At 37.8% G+C, this 22,031-nt stretch overlaps 1 protein-coding gene and 1 non-coding gene across 2 annotated transcripts in view; one reads left to right on the top strand and one right to left on the bottom strand.

Moving 5' to 3' along the window:
* The first annotated feature begins 4,812 nt into the window (after positions 1-4,812).
* Positions 4,813-22,031, top strand: part of LOC146136350 (cytoplasmic dynein 2 heavy chain 1-like) — a 56,695-nt gene continuing 39,476 nt past the window's right edge. Inside the window, exons 1-28 of the mRNA XM_083395532.1 lie at positions 4,813-5,049; positions 5,476-5,619; positions 5,789-5,954; positions 6,722-6,871; positions 6,959-7,072; positions 7,316-7,554; positions 7,796-8,038; positions 8,490-8,609; positions 9,749-9,871; positions 10,297-10,472; positions 11,249-11,444; positions 11,725-11,829; positions 12,562-12,705; positions 12,910-13,154; positions 13,860-14,075; positions 14,897-15,030; positions 15,432-15,669; positions 16,055-16,238; positions 16,563-16,768; positions 17,144-17,299; positions 17,656-17,767; positions 18,012-18,182; positions 18,568-18,726; positions 19,298-19,521; positions 20,113-20,314; positions 20,910-21,083; positions 21,290-21,394; positions 21,728-21,878. Of these exons, the coding sequence (XP_083251658.1) occupies positions 4,876-5,049; positions 5,476-5,619; positions 5,789-5,954; positions 6,722-6,871; positions 6,959-7,072; positions 7,316-7,554; positions 7,796-8,038; positions 8,490-8,609; positions 9,749-9,871; positions 10,297-10,472; positions 11,249-11,444; positions 11,725-11,829; positions 12,562-12,705; positions 12,910-13,154; positions 13,860-14,075; positions 14,897-15,030; positions 15,432-15,669; positions 16,055-16,238; positions 16,563-16,768; positions 17,144-17,299; positions 17,656-17,767; positions 18,012-18,182; positions 18,568-18,726; positions 19,298-19,521; positions 20,113-20,314; positions 20,910-21,083; positions 21,290-21,394; positions 21,728-21,878 (4,771 nt within the window). The 5' untranslated portion in view covers positions 4,813-4,875. The remainder of the gene's footprint in view (positions 5,050-5,475; positions 5,620-5,788; positions 5,955-6,721; positions 6,872-6,958; positions 7,073-7,315; positions 7,555-7,795; positions 8,039-8,489; positions 8,610-9,748; positions 9,872-10,296; positions 10,473-11,248; positions 11,445-11,724; positions 11,830-12,561; positions 12,706-12,909; positions 13,155-13,859; positions 14,076-14,896; positions 15,031-15,431; positions 15,670-16,054; positions 16,239-16,562; positions 16,769-17,143; positions 17,300-17,655; positions 17,768-18,011; positions 18,183-18,567; positions 18,727-19,297; positions 19,522-20,112; positions 20,315-20,909; positions 21,084-21,289; positions 21,395-21,727; positions 21,879-22,031) is intronic.
* Positions 12,004-12,078, bottom strand: Trnat-ggu (transfer RNA threonine (anticodon GGU)). The gene has a single exon. It is a non-coding gene; the product is annotated as a tRNA-Thr (tRNA).

Below are 22,031 nucleotides of genomic sequence, written 5' to 3'. Positions count from 1 at the left end.
ATGTATAATCAGTAGGGCGATTATTTTTTGACTAGTCAAATTTTTTTTAATTTTGTCAAAATTTACACGTTAGGTCAAAATTTTTCAAGTCAGAATCAGCTTTTAGAATTATCTCGTTCAGTATTTCTTATTCTCCTTTTAACTGTGATAAAAGTTGCCTTATAGGTGGTCTCTTTAAATAAAAGCATTAAAGCAAAAAGAAAACCGTTAGTCGCCAAAAAAAAAACACATCTCGAACCATTTTGATATTTGTATTTGTTGTTATTTTTCTTGCTGATGAGGAAATATATCGACTGGTCAGCTGTAGCAAGCTAAACCTAATGCAGTAAGCACATCACCCATACTTCCATAAGAGCCCCCAGAGGCGGGCTAAAAAAAGAACGTACATATTGAGCACCAAATGTGCACATTGCGCAAATGTGAACTGATTGTGCACCGAATGTGCGCTTTATGTTCACCAAATGTGCATTGGCGAAATGTGCACATCGCGCGAATGTGCAATTTATGTGCACGGTATGTGCATTTGAACTTGCAGGTGGTCTAGAATCCTACCACAACGGACATTATTTGGGTTAGGGTGCGGAATGCGGATTAGCGTTTGGGTATAGGTAGGGCTACCATATTTTCAGAACCCAAAAGAGAACATTTTTAACCGGCAAGTCAAACAAAAGTAGAATTGTTACGTTTGAGAAAAAACATACCATATCCACAACCACAAGTAATGCATTAACCTTCCAAATTAATATACATCCCTTTCTGAAACAAGAATACTTCTGGCATAGCTCATCAGTAAACAGAGTTTTCCGCTTCGGTATTATAATTTATAGCTTATTTTGCTTTATGGTTGTCTAAATTAATAATGAAGAAAAATGAAAAACAGCAGCTGAGAACCACCTGTATGCTATAGACCAGTGGTTCTTAAACTTTTTTCAGTCGCGACCCCTTTTGGTAATTTTCCTATGCCTTTGGCATTTTCAATCAAATATCAATGAAACAACTTGAAAATCGTGTTTCAAAAGGTGAGACGACACACAATACAACGGCAATATTGCAAAAACATTGTAGATTCGCGAAAAAAGTTTGAGTCCCCTGTTGCTAGCCTGTTATCATATATAAAATATGGATAAAAAATAGTTTGAACGGTTGATGAATTTTATCGTTTATCTATAAGTAAGCAAAATTTTAATTAAAAAGGGCCGTTATACCTTCAATGATATGAAAACATGCAATCGCACTCAAAAAGACCTTTGTGCTAAAAAAATTACCAAAGTAAAAAACACAAGATTGGCGCGAAGCGCGAAACTTTTTTTTAGTTTCAATGTTAAAGGTGGCCAAAACAGGGCGCTGATCTAGAATCCTACCACAGCGCACATTATTTGGGTTAGGATACGGGTTGGCGTTTCTGGTTATGGTGGGCCAAGTATTATTATTAAATAATGAATATAATAATACTTCACCCACCCACACCTAAACGCTAACTCGCACCCTAACCCAAATATTGTGCATTGATTTAATAATTGTGGCAGGATTCTAGACCAGCGCCCAAAACAGAGTTTGTACAGCGCTGTAGGAGTGGTGTAAAACACAAACGAAACCATTAGAATCATTGCAAAAATTTAAATATTAACTTAGAGCTCGCGATCCACTAAGAATTGGCGCAATGTTTGCAATAACAATCAAGAAGGTAGCCTGGCTGGTAAGGCAATTTGTTTAAAAACCTGTTTTAAACCAATTCAGCATGATTCATGGCTACAGTATTTTTTGGTAATAAATGCAACGTCTTGCCTAAAAGTATTGTTAAAAGTATAAGCAACTAACTCGAAATGCGAAAAAAGAGGACATTTGGACATTTTTAAGCGTCCTGTGAGGACCATTCAGTTTTCTCAAGAAAAGAGGACAATTCCTCCTAAAAGAGGACATATGTTGTGAAAGAGCGCCGGACCGGCTCATTGTTACATATATGACAAATGGGTCGGTTACCGTACTTCGAAGTTCGGTAACCGGTTGCCGGGAAAATAGTCTTCAAGTGGCATATTTTTGACGTACTGCACCACAATGTGCACATTTTGGTTTTGAGTCTGGTTGAGCCCCCTTACCATTACACTGTGCCAAATATCGCTGTCTTCTGTTTTTCTTGGATAAAACTGAACTCTTTTAACTATTTGGACTTTCGAGAAATAGTTTTCAATCATGGTTATTTAAAAAATATATTAAATTTATTTTTGTGGAAATCAATTTTTTATTAAATATCTTTTTAGAGTCTTAAATTAGCGAACACACATGCTTATGGTAAACGAATTTTAAAAAACTTTGAAATATTACAAAAACTATTTAACCGAAATAACAATGATCCGAAGTGCGAAGTGAGGGGCAAAAGATTAACTAGTTTAACTAAATAATAGTTAAAAGACAACTAATCACTACAAAAAACAGAAGCCATTGTTCTATTTTATCTTTTTCGTCTTGGAAATGTTTTTGTTTCTATTTATTGTAAAATGGAATCCAGCCTTAAGACCGAAATTAGAACACAATAAACGCCAGAATAAAATACGGTTCGGAATAGTCGTAATAACGTCTAAATCAAAATAAGACCTAAATGGCCAGAAACAGGCCCATACGACCTTTGACCTAACCCCAAACACATCACCCTTAACTTTATCACTAACCTTCCTAATAATTTATAACCCCGCCCATTATTCGGCGCTAACACCAAACAAGAGCAGCAATCCTATGCCAAAACAGCGGCACCATTCTAACTACGGCACCAAAACATCGACAGCAAAATGGCCGATGGCCTTTCCTTAAAGTTTTAGGCGTTTTTTGTCGTCTTTTGGTTTGGTATTATCGATTATTCTGATTAAAGATATTTGTGTGTTCCCCTGTGAAACGTCTAATTTAAAAAAAAACATTATAATGTGAACTTTCTTTGGAAGTGGTTTTGACATCACGTATGCTATGTGCTATGATCCACCTAATATAGGCCTACAGCAATAAGAACGCACATGAAAGCACGCCACAGCTGTTCATCATGGTTGGTGGCTGATATCGCATATACGGACGGCTGTTGGTCGCATATAGGGGCGGCGCTATCACATACGGGAGTTCGCATAATGCCGAACTTACTGTGTGGTGTGAGACGTAGGATAGAGTTCGAACATATTTTAGTTGGCCATTATAAAGTGTTTGTTGCCTGACAGTTCTGACGTCATACCATGTCTTCATCGTAACGTCACACGTATCAAGTGGTGTAGTAAAATACCCATGTTGGCTATGTCGCATATAGGCTTACGAGCGTTCGCAAATGTCGCATATACGGGCCAATTTATTTACAGTTGCATTGTGCTAGGACGCAAGGACGGAGAAGATAGCTACAGAAAGCTAAAATGATAACGTCAGATTCTTTTGGATTTTTGTCCCCAAATCAAAGTCCCTAGGGGTACAGACGCATAAACCCCTTATACCAGTGTTTCTTAACCTTTTTTCGCGGTGACCCAAACATTAAGCATAAGTATAACATTAAACATTTGGCGGCTCAATTTTCTTAATAACATTTTTGCAATTTTTTTTCTTATTGAGCTTTTTGTATTAATAGGTTCGTTTTTGATTATTAATATGCCTTCGTATTGCCTACGCCAGGTGTGTTTAAATGATTTCTGCCATGATCCATCACAGCCAAACTTGACAACATGATGATCCACCAAATACGAATAGTAAACATATTGGACATGCTTTAATTTTTATGGTGCTTTATTTATGTAAACGCGATAACTTTAATAGTTAATCTTGTTTAGTGTTTGTTAACCTTTCTAAGTGAGGGCGCACGTGGCGAGCGAAGCGAGCGCAATTTTTTTAGGTATACTTTTTTTAAGACTACATTAGAAGATCCGCACAAAACGCCGGAACCGGATCGCGATCCGCCATTTGAACATGACCGGCCTACGCATTGTTTTTCCAACTTTGAAGAATCTTAACCATTCTGATTAAATCTAACCATCATAAAACTACTTCAGTCCGCGACCCAACCAAATCAAATGGCGACCCAATTTTTGGTCGCTACCCATAGGTTGAGAAACACTGCCTTATATAAGTTATACGAACCTACATCCCACCACTCTATGTCACGTCTAAAAATTTGAAGTTTTACTATGTATACTATTTCTATAAAGCTTCGGACAAAAATCGGTCTAAAACATACCATAGCAAACCATGACCAATAAAAAAGGATCAACACGTCAAAAACAAGATATATTTTGAACATAAATGTTCGGTCCATATAATAACATAGCCTTCTACGGTATCATTATTATGGCGTCTTTGGTTATTACGAAATATTCTGGTATGTAGTCGTAGAATATCAAGTCATTTAAAAAAATTATATAAGCGTTTCTTGAACCAATTTTATTGTGTAGATATTGCATTCGGCTCTATAGTTGTACTTTAAAATCAATGAAACCCGTCAGAACATTTTATACATATTTTGCCACCTTCTCAACAGGGTGACGATGTTTGGGTATTTCAAGCTGTTGTAATAAGAATGCGAACTTATATTTTGTTGATTTTTGGCTATTCACAAATAGCAACTGGCCTTTATTGCAACATTGATTTACTGAACGTGTTTTTTAATTTGATCTCGTTATGTGTATTATATGAATTGAGCCGTGATGGAGTACAACATAAAAAAAATGGAAATTCGTGTAGATTTCTGAAAATCTAAGTACTTCAAAGCTAGTAATACTAGATTTCCAGCAGGCCTAATGACATTAACTACATTTACGTCGATCTAAATAATACTGCAATTTCCAGCGAGAAAATATTAATGTTGTTGTGAACTTTAAAAGTGATTTCTGACTCTAATTTTTTGGTCAAAGTTGTACAATGGCCAGTGATGAGAGAAAGGAATTTATTTTTGAAGTTGTAAAGCAAAGTTATGGAAAGCAAGCTTCCAAGCTTAATGACAATAAAGAAGTTGACTCTTTCCTCAATGATGGCAACTCCATGACACTCTTTGTGTTCAATGATTTGGCAAAGGAAATCCATATTTCTAAAACGGTAAAAAGTTAATTTTTATGTTAAGTAAGACATTGTTAAGATTAATTGACTGTTTTAATATCCAAGTTAACAGTATGAAATCTACAGCATTTTGGATAGATGCTTGCGAAGTATTTAGTCTACCATGGTGATAACAAAGATTTACATTTAAAAAATAAAGAAATATAAATTGTTGATAACATCAGCAATATTCATTAGGTTTATTTGTTGGGTATGTACGTCGTACACCCCTTAAGTCGGAAGTAAGGCCTGCGCTGAGCATGGATAAATATTCGCTCAGACGTGATCATAGCCGCGGATTTCGTGTAAAATCAACATAAAGTGCGGTCAGCTGCGAAAAATTGCAATCTGGCGTACACCTGAAAACGTTTACATTTTTCTTTGTTATAAGTGTATTATTTTAACCCTTTGTTTATCTTTCTACAGTTGTTGGGGGATGCAAAGTTTGATGGTGCCCTAATTTTCTTCAAGTTACGCCCAGAACCAATTACCATGCAAAATCTTCACACCAATGTTCTTATTTCATCTATGCCAGACCCTGTAAACGGTCTATATCACATTGTGCAAAAGGTGGATTGTTTTAGCTAAAGTAAAATCATAACAACAGTTAACCTTTACAAAGTCATATGTGAGTTAAAGTCTAAAAATTTTAAATGACTATAATTGATAATAATGTTAAAATACCTTTTACCTATATATAAAGCTTTAACAGGAGGACAATGTTTTACACTTTTTATAGGTATTTGCCCCTATCTTATTGAAAGACAACTCTAACCATGGAGTTGGCAACAATGTTCATAAACTACTCAGTGATTTGGAAAACAGCCTGGGAAGTGTTTTGAGGAAGTCACAGCAATCATCTAGCTTGTCCAGCAAGCAAAGAGCTGATGACAATAATTTTTCTGGTAATAATAAAAAATGTATATACAGGGTGCACCAGAAAAACCTACCACATTTCAAATTGTTACTGTACCAAAGCTGTAGCAGTCTGACAGGAGGTTGAATTAAAACTTTGCAGCAGAGGACCTACCACTTGTGTTTCAGGTTTCAGTTTTTTATAAGTAAACAATGTTTTGTGCAATTTTTTTTAATTTTGTATCTGTATGTAAAATGGCCTGGACTGGCAAACACCGTGCATTTCTGTTACTTGAGGTCGCCATCTACCGGATGTAATCTTTAAAACATAAACAGATCATAGGGTAACCTTTTGACTTTGAGATGAGACAATAACTGTTTTGATTGCTTATAGATTTTGTCTCTGTTTCCTAGTTCGAAATGTTGTTGGTTTTTCTGCCGCACCCTTCGCCAGTCTAGGCCATTTTACATACAGATACAAAATTTAAAAAATTTGCACAAAATATGATTTACTTATAAAAACTAAAACCTGAAACCTCAATGGTAAGTCCTTTGCTGCCATATTTCAATTCAACCTCCTGTCAGACTGCTGTAGTTTTGGTACAGTAACAATTTGAAATGTGGTAGGTTTTTTTGGCGCACCCTGTGCCATCCTAACATACCTTTTTTTTTAACAGAAGAGTATTTGAATTCTTATATTTATATTCTAAATATCATTACAATTAATTTAGCATTGTTTTAATAAATGCTTACCAAGTCATTATAGGCAAAGAACCTGTTCCAGAAAAATCAATCAATTTCTACTTTATTTATCTAGGAATTGTTACACCTTTGGATGAATGCAGATACTGGTCAGATTTAATGGTTTCCGGATCCAGATTAGAGGTTCAAGAAAGAGCCCGACACTTCTATGAAACTTTAAAACCAATAGAACAGCAAATGACTAATATGGATGGAATTGCACTGGGTTGTTTTTTTTTTCTTTTTCTTTGAACCTAAAAAAGCTGTATTCTTAATTTACTGAAAAATGTGAATGATTATCTTGTGTATTTAGCTGATGTTCAAGAAGTTTTGGAAATTATTCATGATTGTCTTGATGATCTATGGAAACAAACTGAGTACGAGGAGTACCCTGAAGAGAGAATGGTTAACATGTTTGACATTATAGGTATGATTTGCATTCTAAATGACCAATAAAAAAACCAAATTTTTCCAGTAATATATTTCTTATAAAAATGTATATATTCCTATTATATTGATTTTTGTTTTACATTGAGAATTTATGCTTTTTTGTTAGATGGATCATATCATACCTCATGGGTGACAAATACCCATGCTACCTATATTCCTCTTTGGATATTGTTAACAAACTAGCGTTTGTCAATAAACAATTTTAGTACTTTCTTCCCAGGCGACGAGCTTTGTCGATTTGCTCAACGAAGACTTGACACCGGTTTTGTATCAGTGTGGGAGGGACCATTTGCAACAGTACGAGAAGCTCTCCGGGAGGCCATTGGGATGTGTGAGCGTTGGACGTCAACTTGCGAAACACTTAGCTCTCGTCTCTGGAAACAATATCCAGCTCATCCTTGGAGAAGCGGAAAATACAAGCCTAGGGATGTTGAAAAAGTGCAGGCCAGATTTCAAGAGGTATACATAATAAACATATAACAAACATGCTTAGTTATAGTTTAATGTAGTAAAGTACAATTGTGGGAAGTGCCTGCATGCATCTTAAATAGCCTTTCTCTTCTAGATTTTACATTGTTCTATTAATAGTATTTAGAAGCAGGCTGTATCTTGGAGAGTACACTTAAAATCCCTACAGAGCTAGTTATATCATATCGCAACGATATAAGTGACTTTAAAACATTTAATAACGCAAACTCAGATCAGTGAACTGCGCATTGTCCACGAGCATCTGATGCGATTGCTTTCCACAAGCGAACGCGATCGGCTCGCTACCTCTGACAGCTTAAAAAGGACCTTCGACAAGGTGGGCGCCCTGCACTACAATCCCTATACTGAACCGGCCTGGCGATCGGCGGTGGCCGCTTATGAGCGAGTCATGAATCCAGCCGAAGACGCGGTGGCGGAGAAGCTTAGACGTAGGCTCGGAGATTCCACTGGCAAGGTTTGTTGGTCGTTGATTTAATTTAGGGCGTTATCTAAATTAAGAAGAAAATCCAATACAAAACCCAAAGTAATACTTTTGATCAAATGTTTGTAAGGTATTTTACAAAATGACTCTGCGATTTTTTAGTTTTGGTTGAAAACGCATCACGAAAAAATTTGTACTTATGGTTTGAAAATATTGCTGTCTTGTCTGCTGTATCGTATGCAAACAAAAACTGTTTTTAGATGAAAAAAATAGAAAAGACGAGAAATAGAGTGCCCTAATCGACACACTATTTCTTTGGCACTGTCATAAAATTACATACATAGAACGTATAATGACATTACTATTTCGAAAGTTTATTAAAAAGTTTTGTTTACATGAATTTAAGAGTCTCCTTGTGGTACTATTCCTTCGTGGTTAATTTACTTTACACTTTATCGTACCCTCTGCGCATTTTTGTCGTCAGGTCCACCAACTTCTGCATGAGTTTCAACGTTACAAGGAGCTTATACGAAGACCGCGCATTAGCCAGGCTCTTACGGCTGAACGAGAGACTTTGCTCGGTCTGCTTAGCAACTACGCAAAGGTGAGAACCAGGAATGTTTAAAGTAGAACATAAAATCCTTAGAAGTGAATCCAAATTGGATTCGTATCCAATTCTGCCGTTTTTGTAATTGAAACCGATATATTTTTCGGTTACCGCAGATGGATGACCGCGAATTTTACATACGCGAGTGGCAAGTTTCGCCTGTCGATGTGGCGACACATTTACAATACTTGCTACAATGTAGCCATGCAGTGCGGCGTCAGTTGTTTTTCGGGCGACCAATTACTTTGCATAACCGCCTAAACATTAAGTTTCAATCAAACGTTATTTGGGCTAACGTGTAATTCAAGGTTCAGAGTTCGCAATTTCCTTAAATGCTAAGTTGCAACAGTAACATTCTACGTGAAACGTGCTGGCTTTGAACAAAATGCGCTCCGGGGTTACTCAAGGTCAACTTAAGGCCAATATTTAGCGAGGTTAAACACAATGTAATTGGCAAGTATTGCTTACGCATCACTGGCAGTAGTAACTTTATATTCTTTGCAGCACAATATTGGACTGCTTTATAATAATGGGTCACTTTTATAGTAAAGTAGTAGTGACACACAACAATGTCTGATTAAACGGACTGAATTGCTGAAGAGTTTATTGCGTTGCACTGTACTCACTATATGTGCAAAATATTATGTTTTGGAAACAATTTGGTAGTTGTATTATGTTTTTATGTAGTTATGTATTACAGTTTACACAACTGCTTCAAATGAAAGTTGTTTATATTGTTAAACATTTTTTTATAACAATATACATATGTTAGTAAAGTGTATTGCGAATAATTGCTGTATTTATAGGGTAAGTTATAATTAATTCCCTCCCCTAAAAATAGAAGGTAAAATTTAATAAAAAAATACTAGGATTCTATACTGCTGATTCGTTGTTCTAGATTCGAAACCTAATATTCTAGAATTCCCTGGGATTTTACTTTGAACACCCCTAGTGAGAACTAACAAAACCTACAGGGGCGTCCAATAAACTTGTTTGAGTATAGGACGTCAAATTGGTCCGCAATTTCGCTTCTGAATTTCTGCTCGCATTCTTTGCTTTTATGACGATGTTGGAATTAAAGCAATATGTTGGCGACGTCACTTGCACAGTAACCGATTGCCTGCTTTCGTGTACAGGCGCTGAAGAGCGAGTTTCGTCAGCGGTCACGTGATGGCCCTCCTAGCGGATCGCATATGAACGGCAAGAATCTTTCCGATGTTGTTGGCAACGTAATCTGGGCCAAGCAACTCGAGGCCAAGGTTAATAGGCCAAATTTAATTGAAAAAAAAACGCAGAGTACGTTTTCCTAACTTTTGTTATGTTCTTGGTTAAATTGCCGATCTTTATACGCACCATGAAATTAATACCAGGTAGAACATTATTCTACGAAATGTTAGGTTCGAGTGTATTTTATCAAACCGTTCTTTTTTACTAATTTCGCGACTTATCAAAAAAAAGGCACCACCATGGAAAGCATTATAAAATAATGCAGCTCTTTAAAAAAACGTTAATACAGCTCTTTTTTTAAAACGGTAATACAGCTATTTTTTAAAAAAGGTAATACAGCTCTTTCTTATGTTAATATAGCTCCTTTTTTAAACGTTAATAAATTCGTCCCGCCATTGCAAACCGTTCTTCACACCTGCTGACCCTAATTATATCGTGTCGAAAATTTGATTGACAGCTGAACGAGATCGTCAAGTCGTCGTCGGATCTCCTTTCGTCGCTGCAAGGATTTTCCCGCTTCAAGGAGGCGTGTGTGAAGACGCGAGACGAGGTGGAAGCTTACCGACTCGAACAGTTCCAGTCCTGGTCGGAGTACATGTTGTCTGCGCTCAATGACCCTTCCGACCCTGTCAGGTTGGAAAACATGCATTCGTTTAAATCAGGGATGACCAACCTTTTAGCAGAATGGGCCGCATTGCCACTTTAAAATTTTCGTTTGGCCGCAAAACCTATTAGATTAAATGGGTGACGCGACGCCATAAGTTACGTTATAGCGTGACGTCAAAAAACAACTTAACTTATAAACATTCGCTTTTCGAGAGTGAACTCGTGCGCGCAAATATGAAAGTAAATATCGGCCTAACGTGCGAAATGCGAAAAATTGAGTTTACATGCTGGCCGCGGTTTGGACATCCCTGGTTTAAATCGTTTGGGGAGATGTTTTAAGTTAACTAAGCCCAAACCGGCATTTTTGGGTATTTTTAACTTTGAACTTACCAAGCTTTGACTTGGGACTGGCAGATTTGTTTTCTGAGCTATTTATATTAACGTTTAAAGATATTCTTTTATAGCGTTTTTTATTAATAATAATTTAGTTTTTTAAACTAACGGCAACTTTTAATATTCAATTTCAATTAATATTGAAAAACATCACTGGTAATGTTAAATTAATGAAATAATAATAGGTGAATTTAATAACAACTTAACGTTGAATATACTGTTTCTAACAGGCATTGCGTCAGTTGTAAAATTGTTCTTCCAGCAATATTTTTCTCTAAATGTACTGACGTTTTGATAACCTATATACAGGAAGTCTTATAGCTTATTAAAACTTAACATTGTTTCCTCTGATTATTGTGAAATTCTGCTTCTGCTTTGCTGCGTGCAATCTGACATTTTTTTTCACACAGCCTTCAGAACAGCAGCAAAGTGATGGAACTGGATCACCGCGACGGCCGACTTACAGTGCATTACTCGGACCGCACGGTGTCGCTGTTGCGCGAAGTTCGTCAGCTGGCCGGGCTTGGACATCGCGTGCCCTCCAAACTACAGACAGCGGCCGCGCACGCGCAGAAGTTCTACAAACACGCCGTCATATTGAAGCAGGTATGATACTGCTTTTGTTTTTATTGAAATGTTCTTGTTTGCTTAATTTAACATATTGTGGCTTTACGACGGAGAGAGCGCATGTTACAAACGTTAGAATGATACCTTCGCTATACACGTTCTTACTGGCGCCCGTAAACGCATTGTTGACTGTAATAATCTAATAAAACCGTCACTGGTCAACTTCTTGTGTCATAATATAAGGCTATACATTTAGGCAACACTATACCTTTTTTAAAACATATTTCACTTATTGATTGCTTAGTAAACCTTTTTTCAGGTCGCTCACTTTTATAACACGATTGACCAGCAGATGATTCCCAGCCAACGACCGCTAATGCTCGAGTCTGCTCTCAACTTTGAGAGGATTATCAAGAAACCAAAAGCAACCTCCAAGGTCTGTGTGCGAACTGGACATTTTGATTTTACACGTGGTCAATAGGGCCAAAAACAATTAGATCAAACTGGAAGTAGTAAATATTATGTACACCGAAAGCCATCGCAGACTCACCGAACCTGTTGATCTATGATGCAAGCAGAGCAGACTAGAAAAACAACTAGCCTGCAGTGAGGTTCGAACTCACGACCTCCGGTCAAACCGGGACCGTCGCTCTAACAACTGAGCTATGCAGGCTCAGAAGGGAACGAGTCGAGAAACAACCATGCGCCCATGCTTGCTCAATCAGTTAGTACCCGAGTTCGAACCTCACTGCAGGCTAGTTATTTTTCTAGTCTGCTCTGCTTGCATCATAGATCAACAGATTCGGTGAATCTGCGATGGCTTTCGGTGTACTAATTATACGTAAGCCGTAGTCGTTGGTCAAAAAGCAGCTTCGAAGGGCTAGATCTCAGTTATTAACACACATATGTGTGTATGATTCTTTGAATAGTAAATATTATATTAGCATTTTATGGAGAACGATTTGTAATAAAATATTCTTCTTAAAACGTAAGTTTAAAAAAAAAAAATTGTGGAAAGTCAAAAAACAAAGTAATAGTTCTGCATTACCTTAGCGAAGTTTTGTATCGGAAAATTTCTTTAGTTATTGAAATAAAGAAAGATGTATCAACTTTATTAATACCAAGTTAGTTTTAATTTTTAACGTTTGCTGCCCAGGTTTCTGGCGAAGGTCGCATCCACATAACTTGGGACAAAGCGGATGAGCTGGAGGAATATATTGGCAAGTTGCAGTCAGCTGCTGACAAGCTCACCACTGAGAACAGGAGGCTTAGGAAGCAGCACACCGTCATATGCGAAAAAGTAAGTGTTTTTTTATTTTAAGATGGAAACCTTGTTTTTATATATTTTTGAGAATATTTTGTCAAAAATCATACTCAGTGCCTTTGTTACACTACAACTCCTAAACTATAGTACAACCAACCAACTACACTACTAAAGTTATTATACCACTCGATATTTTTAGCAATTCTATTGCTAAAAAACTCACCTCCTTTCACACACCAGGTAGTCTCGTTGATGAGTGTCGATTTGCTGCGCAACCAACAGCGTTGGAAGGACTCGCTGTCAGAAATCCGCAAGGTAATCGCCGAGGTCGAACGCCGCGAGGCAGGCGGTGACGTCACGGCGGTCCGGGGCTGGAGGGCGCACTGGAACCGACAAATCTACAAAGCCCTGGAGCACCAGTACCAGCTTGGCCTGGAGGCTTTGAACCAGAACCTGCCCGAGATCAGAGTCGATTTAACTTTCAGGTTTAGTTTTGCTCGTTTGCTTAAAAATGTGTTGGAAGCTATTCAAACAAATAATAATCCATAATGTTGGTATTTTAATAAATATGCTGTTGCTACCTGGCATACTATACTAAAAATGAAATCTTCTGGTATATATTTGTTTGTCCAACGTTTCAGCTAACTATATTCAGAAAGTGTTCATCAGGAAATGATACACATTCCCAACAAGACGCAAAGTAAACCATTGGCCATGTGTCTCATTTCATTCCCTGATGAAGGCTTTCTGAATAGTTAGCCGAAACATTGGACAAACAAATATATACCAGAAAAACTTATTTTTAGTATGTTGGATTTTGTTTGGATAATTTACCCTAAAAAATTGTTTAATGATGTGCTTCGTTCTAACGCTAGTCCTTTATTTAGTTTAACGAAATATTTGTTTCTATGCCGTTAACCTGGCACCAATATAACTGGTTTTCAGCATGTTTAACATCTGGGTTCTTTTCGGTTCTTCTCATCGTTAAATAAGTGCAGTATATAGCTATAAAATAAAAAAATATTATTCCCAAATGACCGACAAGGCATAACCCACAAGTAAAATGTTTACCGTTCTTAGGTGAAGGCCAGAACAAACAAATAATTCCTCTGAACATCAAACATTTGATTTTTTTCAAGCGAAATATTAAGTTACAAAGCCCACGTTGTTAAACTCTCCTCATATAACAGACAAGGTCGGCTGCAGTTCCGTCCGGCCTTCGAGGAGATCCGCGCCAAGTTCTATCGTGAGATGAAGCGCTTTATCGGCATCCCGGGACTTTTCCGCGGCGTGACTGAGACTGGTGACGATCCAGCCGCCACAGGCCAGACCGTCTTCCCGCTCATGATCGATCGCAACGCCGAAAGTTTCTACACCATCTACACCAAGTCCGAGGACCTGTTCAGGTATGCGGTACATTTTGATGTTCCGACTACGTAGAATACTGTAGAACAGGGGTCGGGAACCTTTTTACCAAAGGGATCCATGTAAGCGGAATATTGTTGGCTGTATTTCGATAAAAGTTATATAACATGTTTCAACATCTAGGTTACTTGAAAAAAGGTTGATTTTAAGAAGGCTGTTTACTCTAGTACTTATTTAAAAGGCAGGGCATATTAAGCGCGATAAAGTGCATTGGCTAAGTTTAAAAATGTTACCTCATTAAAAGAGCCATATATGGCTCGCGAACCATAGGTTCCCGTCCGCTGCTGTAGAATATAGTGTGACAAACCCAAGTCATGTTCACACTAAGGTTGAGTAAAGCTGGATTAGTTGTTTGTTTTGGTGTGTTCCCACTGTATATAGCAGGGATTTGAAAAGTAACAAATGCTTGATGCATGCAAATATAAATCTAATTATTCACTTTTTACGCTGCCCCAGTGGGAGTGGCGGACTTCAGTGCAGCTAAATATATTTGGATTTTAGTCAATGTCAATCGCAGTGTGTTCGTTATATGAGGCCTAATACGTAGTTTTATTGGACTTAAAATTTTTAAAACTTAAACTTTTAACCATTAAAATGTTAGCATTTTTTCCATCTTTGACTCAATTTACCCGGATACAAACAAGCAGCAAGCTTAATTTAATTTATCGAGCTTATTGTAGTGCTAAGAAACATGATTACTCTAGTGTCAGGAAAAGTTTTGTTGTCGCTTCGTTAGTTATTACTTGCTTAGCATCACCGCCTGTTGTCCGTTCCTCATAATTAAAGTTGATTTTTTGTCAAGGCGCTTGGCTGCGGTGAAGTCCCGCTTCGAGGAGTGGGTAGTGCTTGGCAAAGTCGACATCGATGAGCTGGTTGCGACCCACTGCCAAACCTACGACGACTACGAGAGAAACTTTAGGATGGTCAAACTTAAAGGTGTGAGAGTGAGCACAAAAAATATCACAAAAATGTTACGTGTTTGCCTGGCCGTTCATAACAGGTGGATGCCAATTGTTATTTTAACTGATATCTCTTTCTGCTTTAATCCTTTATTAAGACGTAGCCAATGTGTTTTTATTTGTTCATTTTGTTACAGGATTTACATTTTTTGTTTGATTTAACGCGGAAAGCATTTTTGTGTGTTAAAGGGCATAAAAACGAAATAAAATACGAATAAATTCATCACTAAATCCTAAACATCAAGTGTTCTTGAAATAAATTTTGAAATGTACAAAGTATACACACGTTGGATCAATTATTTAGCGACGAAACACTCGCTTTCCTTTTGGTGTCTGCCTCTCGTCTCTTCTCTATCTAACTCGAAACACTTGACGCAGGAAAAGAAATCGAGAAGCTGCCGGTGACCGAAAAGGTGGACTGTCTCACTGTTTCCACGGCTCCTGTTAAGAACTCGATCGACGACCAACTGCAGCGCTTATTCGATGCCTTGGTCGAAGGCCTGCGTACCCGGCTGAACAATGACGTGCAAGAACTGACGTCATTTGTCAACGCGGCCAGCGACGCACTGCAGACAATGCCGCAAACCATTCACGAGATCGGGTTGGCCAACGCTAAGTAAGGGTTTTTCGCTTCGTTTAGTAAATGTAATGTTCCACAAAATCCTATGTGACAACCAATACCTTACCTTTAGAACCGTTAACCTTCATTTTTTCCAAACAAACCTGAAACGGCATTTTTTTCCACAAAATACTTTGGGCTAACCGAAAAACGATAATAACTCGAAACGTTCATCGATGTTGAAAATTCGAAAATGATTCGTACTTTTGTATGGGCTTTCATGTTCTTACAGTATTACGTCTTACTACAACCTCCAACCATTATGCTTCAAAGATAATATAAGGGTTATTTGCTGCATCCTTTTCCTAAATATACAACTTCTTTAAAGAGGATTATCCGCCGGGCGATTAAATTCTCCTAAATCCGTGCTTTTTTAACCCAGACACTCGGAACTGAAGGAGGCGATGCCCGGACACCAGGCCCGATTCAGCGGAGCAGAACGGATGGACGGACTGCTGCGGAAGATGTGCGGCGAGGGGGTGGGCAACTCACTGGCCGCGGTCAGGTCCAGGTGGGATTCGCTCGACATTATGATGGAGAGTCATCAGGAGGTGATCCGCGGACAGGTTAGTAATAGGAAAGTGTTGTCTTGTGTTGTTAGAGTTTCGCAACGTGACGTAATACACGATTTAACTTAAAATTTTAAATGACTGTAATATCAAAATAAACAATTAAACATAAATGACAAAACAACAAATGAAAAAAAAGGTTTATTTCAAATTTTTTCAATGTAAACCAATAAAACTTATTGGTTTATGCTGAAGAAAACTCTCTTGATAAATACATTGCCTTTACACGCCAACTATGCCTTAATTCTAAGTTTTACGCATTCTAACCAACCAGTATAGAAGCACTGCAAAATTGCTATGTTTGTTATGTTTGTTTGATAGATGTCAGTAATGAAGAGCGGAGTCGAGGCGCGTGTCGAGTCATTCCGCGCCGAGATCGACAAGTTTGCCGCCAGGTGGCATCAACTGAAACCCGGAAATGACGTCATCGAATCCGGCGACAAGGCACGGTTGGCCGAGGCCGTACAGGCCATCAAGGAACGCAAAGCTGAATTCGCAGAACTCATCCAATCCAAGGATAACTTAGTGTGAGTGGTTTATCAATCAGATTCGGTTTTGTTAACTTACAAACATAATTCAAAGGATTTAGCAAATGCCTTAATAAATATGTTTGTTTGATGATACGAATTTCAATTATAAGAATTGTCGTTTAGACGCCTTGCATTTTAGCCTAACAAGACTTCGATAAAAATTTTTATACCCTACAATTACCTCAAAACGGTGACATGAAAACATTTACGCTTGTAGTTGAACAGAGAATTCACATATCCACACCAAAAATTTTGTAATATTGTTTCGTACATTAAAAACAATCGTAATATTAAAAAAGTGTCTACCTGTCCTGCGTGTTGTTATCTATTCTATAGCTTTAAACCTAAACGATGCTATTTCACGCTGTGTAGTATGGAGTGCAAGCATTTCGAGCTTCCTGATCCCGACTTCACCTTGGCCGAAGAGCTGAGGATTGACTTGGAGGGTTTGGAGGTCACCTGGCTTCTCTACGAAGACTTTCATTCAGGCCTGGATGAAATGGCGACTCAGGACTGGATCACATTTAGGTGCGGCTTTAAAAAATTGAAGAAACCTTTTAAGCAAGTTGAACTCTTCCGTTTCGTAGCCGAAACCAAACTTATACAATATGTATCAAATAGTGCAAATTATTATGCAACAACGTTTTTTTTATGGCCAACGCTTTATCAAGTATAGCTTGAAAATATTTTAGGTAATATATTGCGGTAAAATCTAACTATTTAATTAAACACGAGAAGTTGTAAGTGGATTAGGAATCCTCCAAACCTTTTTGCCACAAAGGGGTTCAGGCTGACACACTTAACACAGCTTTGCTGCGTATGATTTTAATAACCTTTCCGAAATGTAGTGGTTTTACGTATTTAATGCATTTCAACAATTTTAGAGGAAAAACGCACAACTTTGAGGAGTTTCTTCTTTCCTGGGACGACCGTCTTCGCCGGGAAGATGCGACCATGATGACGGTGAAACTCCTCAAGGATATCGAAATCTACAAGGTATCTCCGATGTTTACTGTGACGTCAGTAGAATAAAAATGTTTTTTTTATGTATTTTGCATTGTTCATAAAATTTATCCGACAGAATTTATAAATGAAAAGATGGATGTGACTTTTGAAAAACACACTAACTAACGGCAGAGTTTTTATAACTGTTTTTGTCAGCAAAAGAAATCAGTCGTTTAAAATGCAAGTCAAAAAGATTATTTTCTGTCAACATAAAGTTTATCTTTTTAACTTACAGGTTTTGATTCCGGCCTTAAAGTATGTGCGCGGTGAGCACTTGTCGCACGACCATTGGCTGGATTTGTTCCGCCTGATTGGCATGCCACGTGGAACCACCCTTGAGCGCCTCACGTTCAGGGACATTATCTCAGTGGCACCTGCCATTGTTGCCAACGTCGCAGAACTCAAGGTTCGATCAAATTAGTTTTCCTGTTTCGGTTTGGGCAACCAATATTTCCCAAAAGGAGAATTTTGTCATTTCCAACCGATTGTATGTCATAGTTTTAACAGAGATATTTTTTCGGTCTTGATGAAGAAAATTGTTTAGGTAGTTGTTTCTCATATTTTGCAAAGTAATTATTTTTTGCGGTAAAAAATATGAAATATGTTACAATATTGCTCGTAGCTTAAAATATATTTTTGTTTTATCAAAGGGAAATAGGTTTTCATAGTTTTTTGTTGCTTGTGGAACAACAAAAAATAGATTGTTGCTTGTGGTTGACGAAATATGCGTAGTTTGAGAAAAAAAATTGACTATGTTGGTATTAAAAATTCAACGCGTTTTACGTGGATAGGAGTTAAACAGCCGCGCCCAGGGCGAAGTGTCGATACGCGAGGCACTAAGGGAACTCGAGTTGTGGGGAGTGGCCACAACTTTCACCTTCACCGATTACCAGGACAGCTCCAACAAGACAATCCGCCTTATAAAGGAATGGAAGGACCTTTTGAACGAGGTAAGTGTATTGTACTGGTGAAGCATTGTTATTCGAATCCAGCACACAATAAATGGCAGTAGACAGGCTGGTCTACTGCTGACATCCGCGAACAAAACAAAAAAATAAAAATCCGTTAAATGACAGAACAGAATGTATAATTTTGGTATCAATAAAAATTTGTAATTCATTTTTTTTGCTGTAAAAACGTTATCCGATTTCTACCATAAGGCTCTTCAAAACGTAACTATTCCAGAAAGTGTTTATTCTGGCCTAAAATATCTACAGATATAGTTGAATGCAAATATACGAAAATAGTTTTATATGAAGTCATTAATCAAGACTAATTATAGTAATTCGTTTAGCCGAGTTTTACCCTGTTCCCATTCGTGTTTTACAGTTTATGGCTTTGACAAAATACATACTTGACTTTTTCGAGTATATACAACAACACTCGTGCAGACGATACCGGTGCTTGCCTAGTTGCTTTCCCAACGTTTTTGACACTTTGCAGCACCTTGAGTTTGTCTTACAGCTATCCCGAAAAACACGCGTTAACGTTAGCAAAAGTTTTTTAACACCATTTTTACAGGTCGGGGACCACCAGTGTCTGCTCCAGTCGCTCAAGGACTCGCCTTATTATGCCGGCTTCGAGGACAAGGCGGGAGTGTGGGACCGAAAGTTGGTCGAGTTGGACGAGCACCTGCGCCAAATCAACCAAATTCAGCGAAAATGGGTTTACCTGGAACCCATATTTGGGCATGGGGCCTTGCCTCGTGAACAAGCTCGCTTCTCCCGTGTTGATTCCGAGTTCAGGTATTAGCTTCAGTTTTTTGCCTCTGCTGGGAATCAAAACCCCATTTCTACGCGTTCGCTGTGCGAAAGCACCTCTTTTTATCGTTATTGTTTGTTTTTTAAGTTATGCCAATTTAAGATCACATCTTACCTGAAAAAGAACTTCAAATCCATGTAAAATGGTAACAATTACTTTGTTGACTGGCTGAATTTGCTCGACTCTTTTAATTTGCGTTTGCGACAGATAACGTATGTCTCTAATACAAGATATGTCCTAAAAATAAATTTTCGGCCCATATAATTTGTAATGACTTGAATAATGTAAACTTTTATATATTATTACCTTGAATTTATGTTTGAAGAGAATAACAAATTACTGGTGATTTTTTCTTGATATTTTGAGCTTGAGCTTCTTACTTCAATATAATCCGGTCGTTTAACATGCTATATTCGAAACGTTTAGTCACCTGTATTTACAGTGTATACACTTGGCTGCAATTCTACGTTTTATGCGACTAACAAGATCCCAAAATTATTTCGTTAAAACTTCTCGTTCCTAGCAAAAACGTCTATATAGTCCTTAAAGTCACCGGCGAAATCCTTCACACGCAGATCAATCATGTCGGACGTGTGCCGCGACGGGCGTCTCTTGTCCATCGTGGGACGGGCTGGCCTGCGCAACCAGCTCAGCTCGATGCTTGATCAGCTGCAGAGGTGCCAGCGCTCGCTGAACGAGTACCTTGAGGAGAAGCGCGATGCCTTTCCCAGGTTCTACTTTATTGGTGACGACGACCTGCTCGAGATACTGGGACAGGTAGGGACGCTTGGAACATTTTGCGAGGTCGACTCTCCGCCGTCGAATTCGTTTTTGACCGGTCGGAAATGAGTGCCTTGCCGATCGTGCTTCCATGAGTGTTAGTGAACGCAATTGAACATGTTAAAAAAACGAATCGGTAAACTCATTATGTGATACAGTAGTACTCACTGTTATGTTTGACCTTACCAAGCTCATAGCTCAGTGGTTCTCAACCGGGGTGCCATTTTTAACGCAATGGTACCTAGAGATATTTTAAATTTTTTAGGATTCCATTTTTTTCTCTATTGATCATCTTATTGATACATTTTTTTGTGAACGATAAAAGTGCCAAAAAAGTTTTTTTTCAATTTTGTTGCACAGTTAATGCGCTGTTTCAATGTCGTTTATTGTACGTTACAATTAACCACTCAGCAAAAATACGAGCAAGACTGTCGCGAACCATTTATAATTTCTGTAAATTGCTGCAAGCCCCAAAAAGGTTGCGAAACAGTGCGGCATAGCTTATACATTGGTGTTTAACAGACGTACTGGTGTTTGGACAATTATTCCTCGTTTTTGTCGGCACAAACTAACTTCCCTGTTTATTATACAGTCGACCAATCCGACGGTGATCCAGTCCCACTTGAAGAAGCTTTTCGCAGGAATACATTCCGTTCAATTCGAAGACGAAGACGACTCGGGTCAGAAGAGGATTGTCGCCATGAACAGCCTCGAGGGAGAACACGTCACGCTCGAACGAGCAGTACACGTCACTGCTGACGTAGAAGTATGCGATTCAATAACATTTTCCGGCGTCAAATAATAAATAAAATCTACCGTAAAATTGACGAATATAATAAATCCATGTTTTTAGCTCTGATTTTTTTGTTTGCTTTCTCTGTTTATTTTTTTTGGTTTAGATTTTTTTTAATTGATAAATTATTATAGCTTTAATGTCGATTATTATTATTACTCTTTAACTGTTCTAACCAGGAATGGCTGATGGATCTTTCTGAGCAAATGAAGAACACACTGAAATCATTGCTGGCTAAAAACGTTAGCACTTCCAACCAAGACCCGTCCCAATTCCCATCCCAGGTACCAATTGTTTTACATGGAGTCTCCGCATTAAGAAAAAAGTAAAAAATCAGGGTATTGGATATTGGCTTTTTTATGCCAAATCATAAAAATGTTAAAGCCTATACGTTACTCTATTTAATATTCACAGAATTGATGAATTTTTTCATATTATAGAAAGGCAAAAAAATGAAATCTTAAGGTTTTTGATGATTAGTTTTGCGTCGAAACATTGATGCACATAACACAATATTTTACAGCACAATATAAGTAACTATTTCAAAAACAGGAGTTTGTTAGGCTATTGTACCTTGATTATCCAAAGTCGCTCTGCAGCTTACACGCCTTTTGTAGATTCTGTGCCTGGGAGAGCAAATTGCCTTTAATCGAACATGTGAGTCATCAATCCCGGAAAGTCGTCTCAGTCAACTGCGAAACGAACTTGATCGCAAACTACAATCCTACACTTCCGTCTACATTAACGCAAATGAAATCGGACAAACCGGTTGGTTTGCCAGCAATAGTTTATTTATCAGGAATATGAATAGGCAGTTTTTGAAATGTCAGAAAACTACTTATTATAATTACTTGAGGTTATTAGTGATTAATATTATGCCTTTTATAAATTAACGAGCAAATATTTAATTTTATTTCGCCT

This window comes from Ascidiella aspersa, chromosome 8 (assembly GCF_963924565.1).
Source record: "Ascidiella aspersa chromosome 8, kaAscAspe10.2, whole genome shotgun sequence".
Lineage (NCBI taxonomy): Eukaryota > Metazoa > Chordata > Ascidiacea > Phlebobranchia > Ascidiidae > Ascidiella > Ascidiella aspersa.
This window is presented reverse-complemented; position numbering and strand designations above follow the sequence as displayed.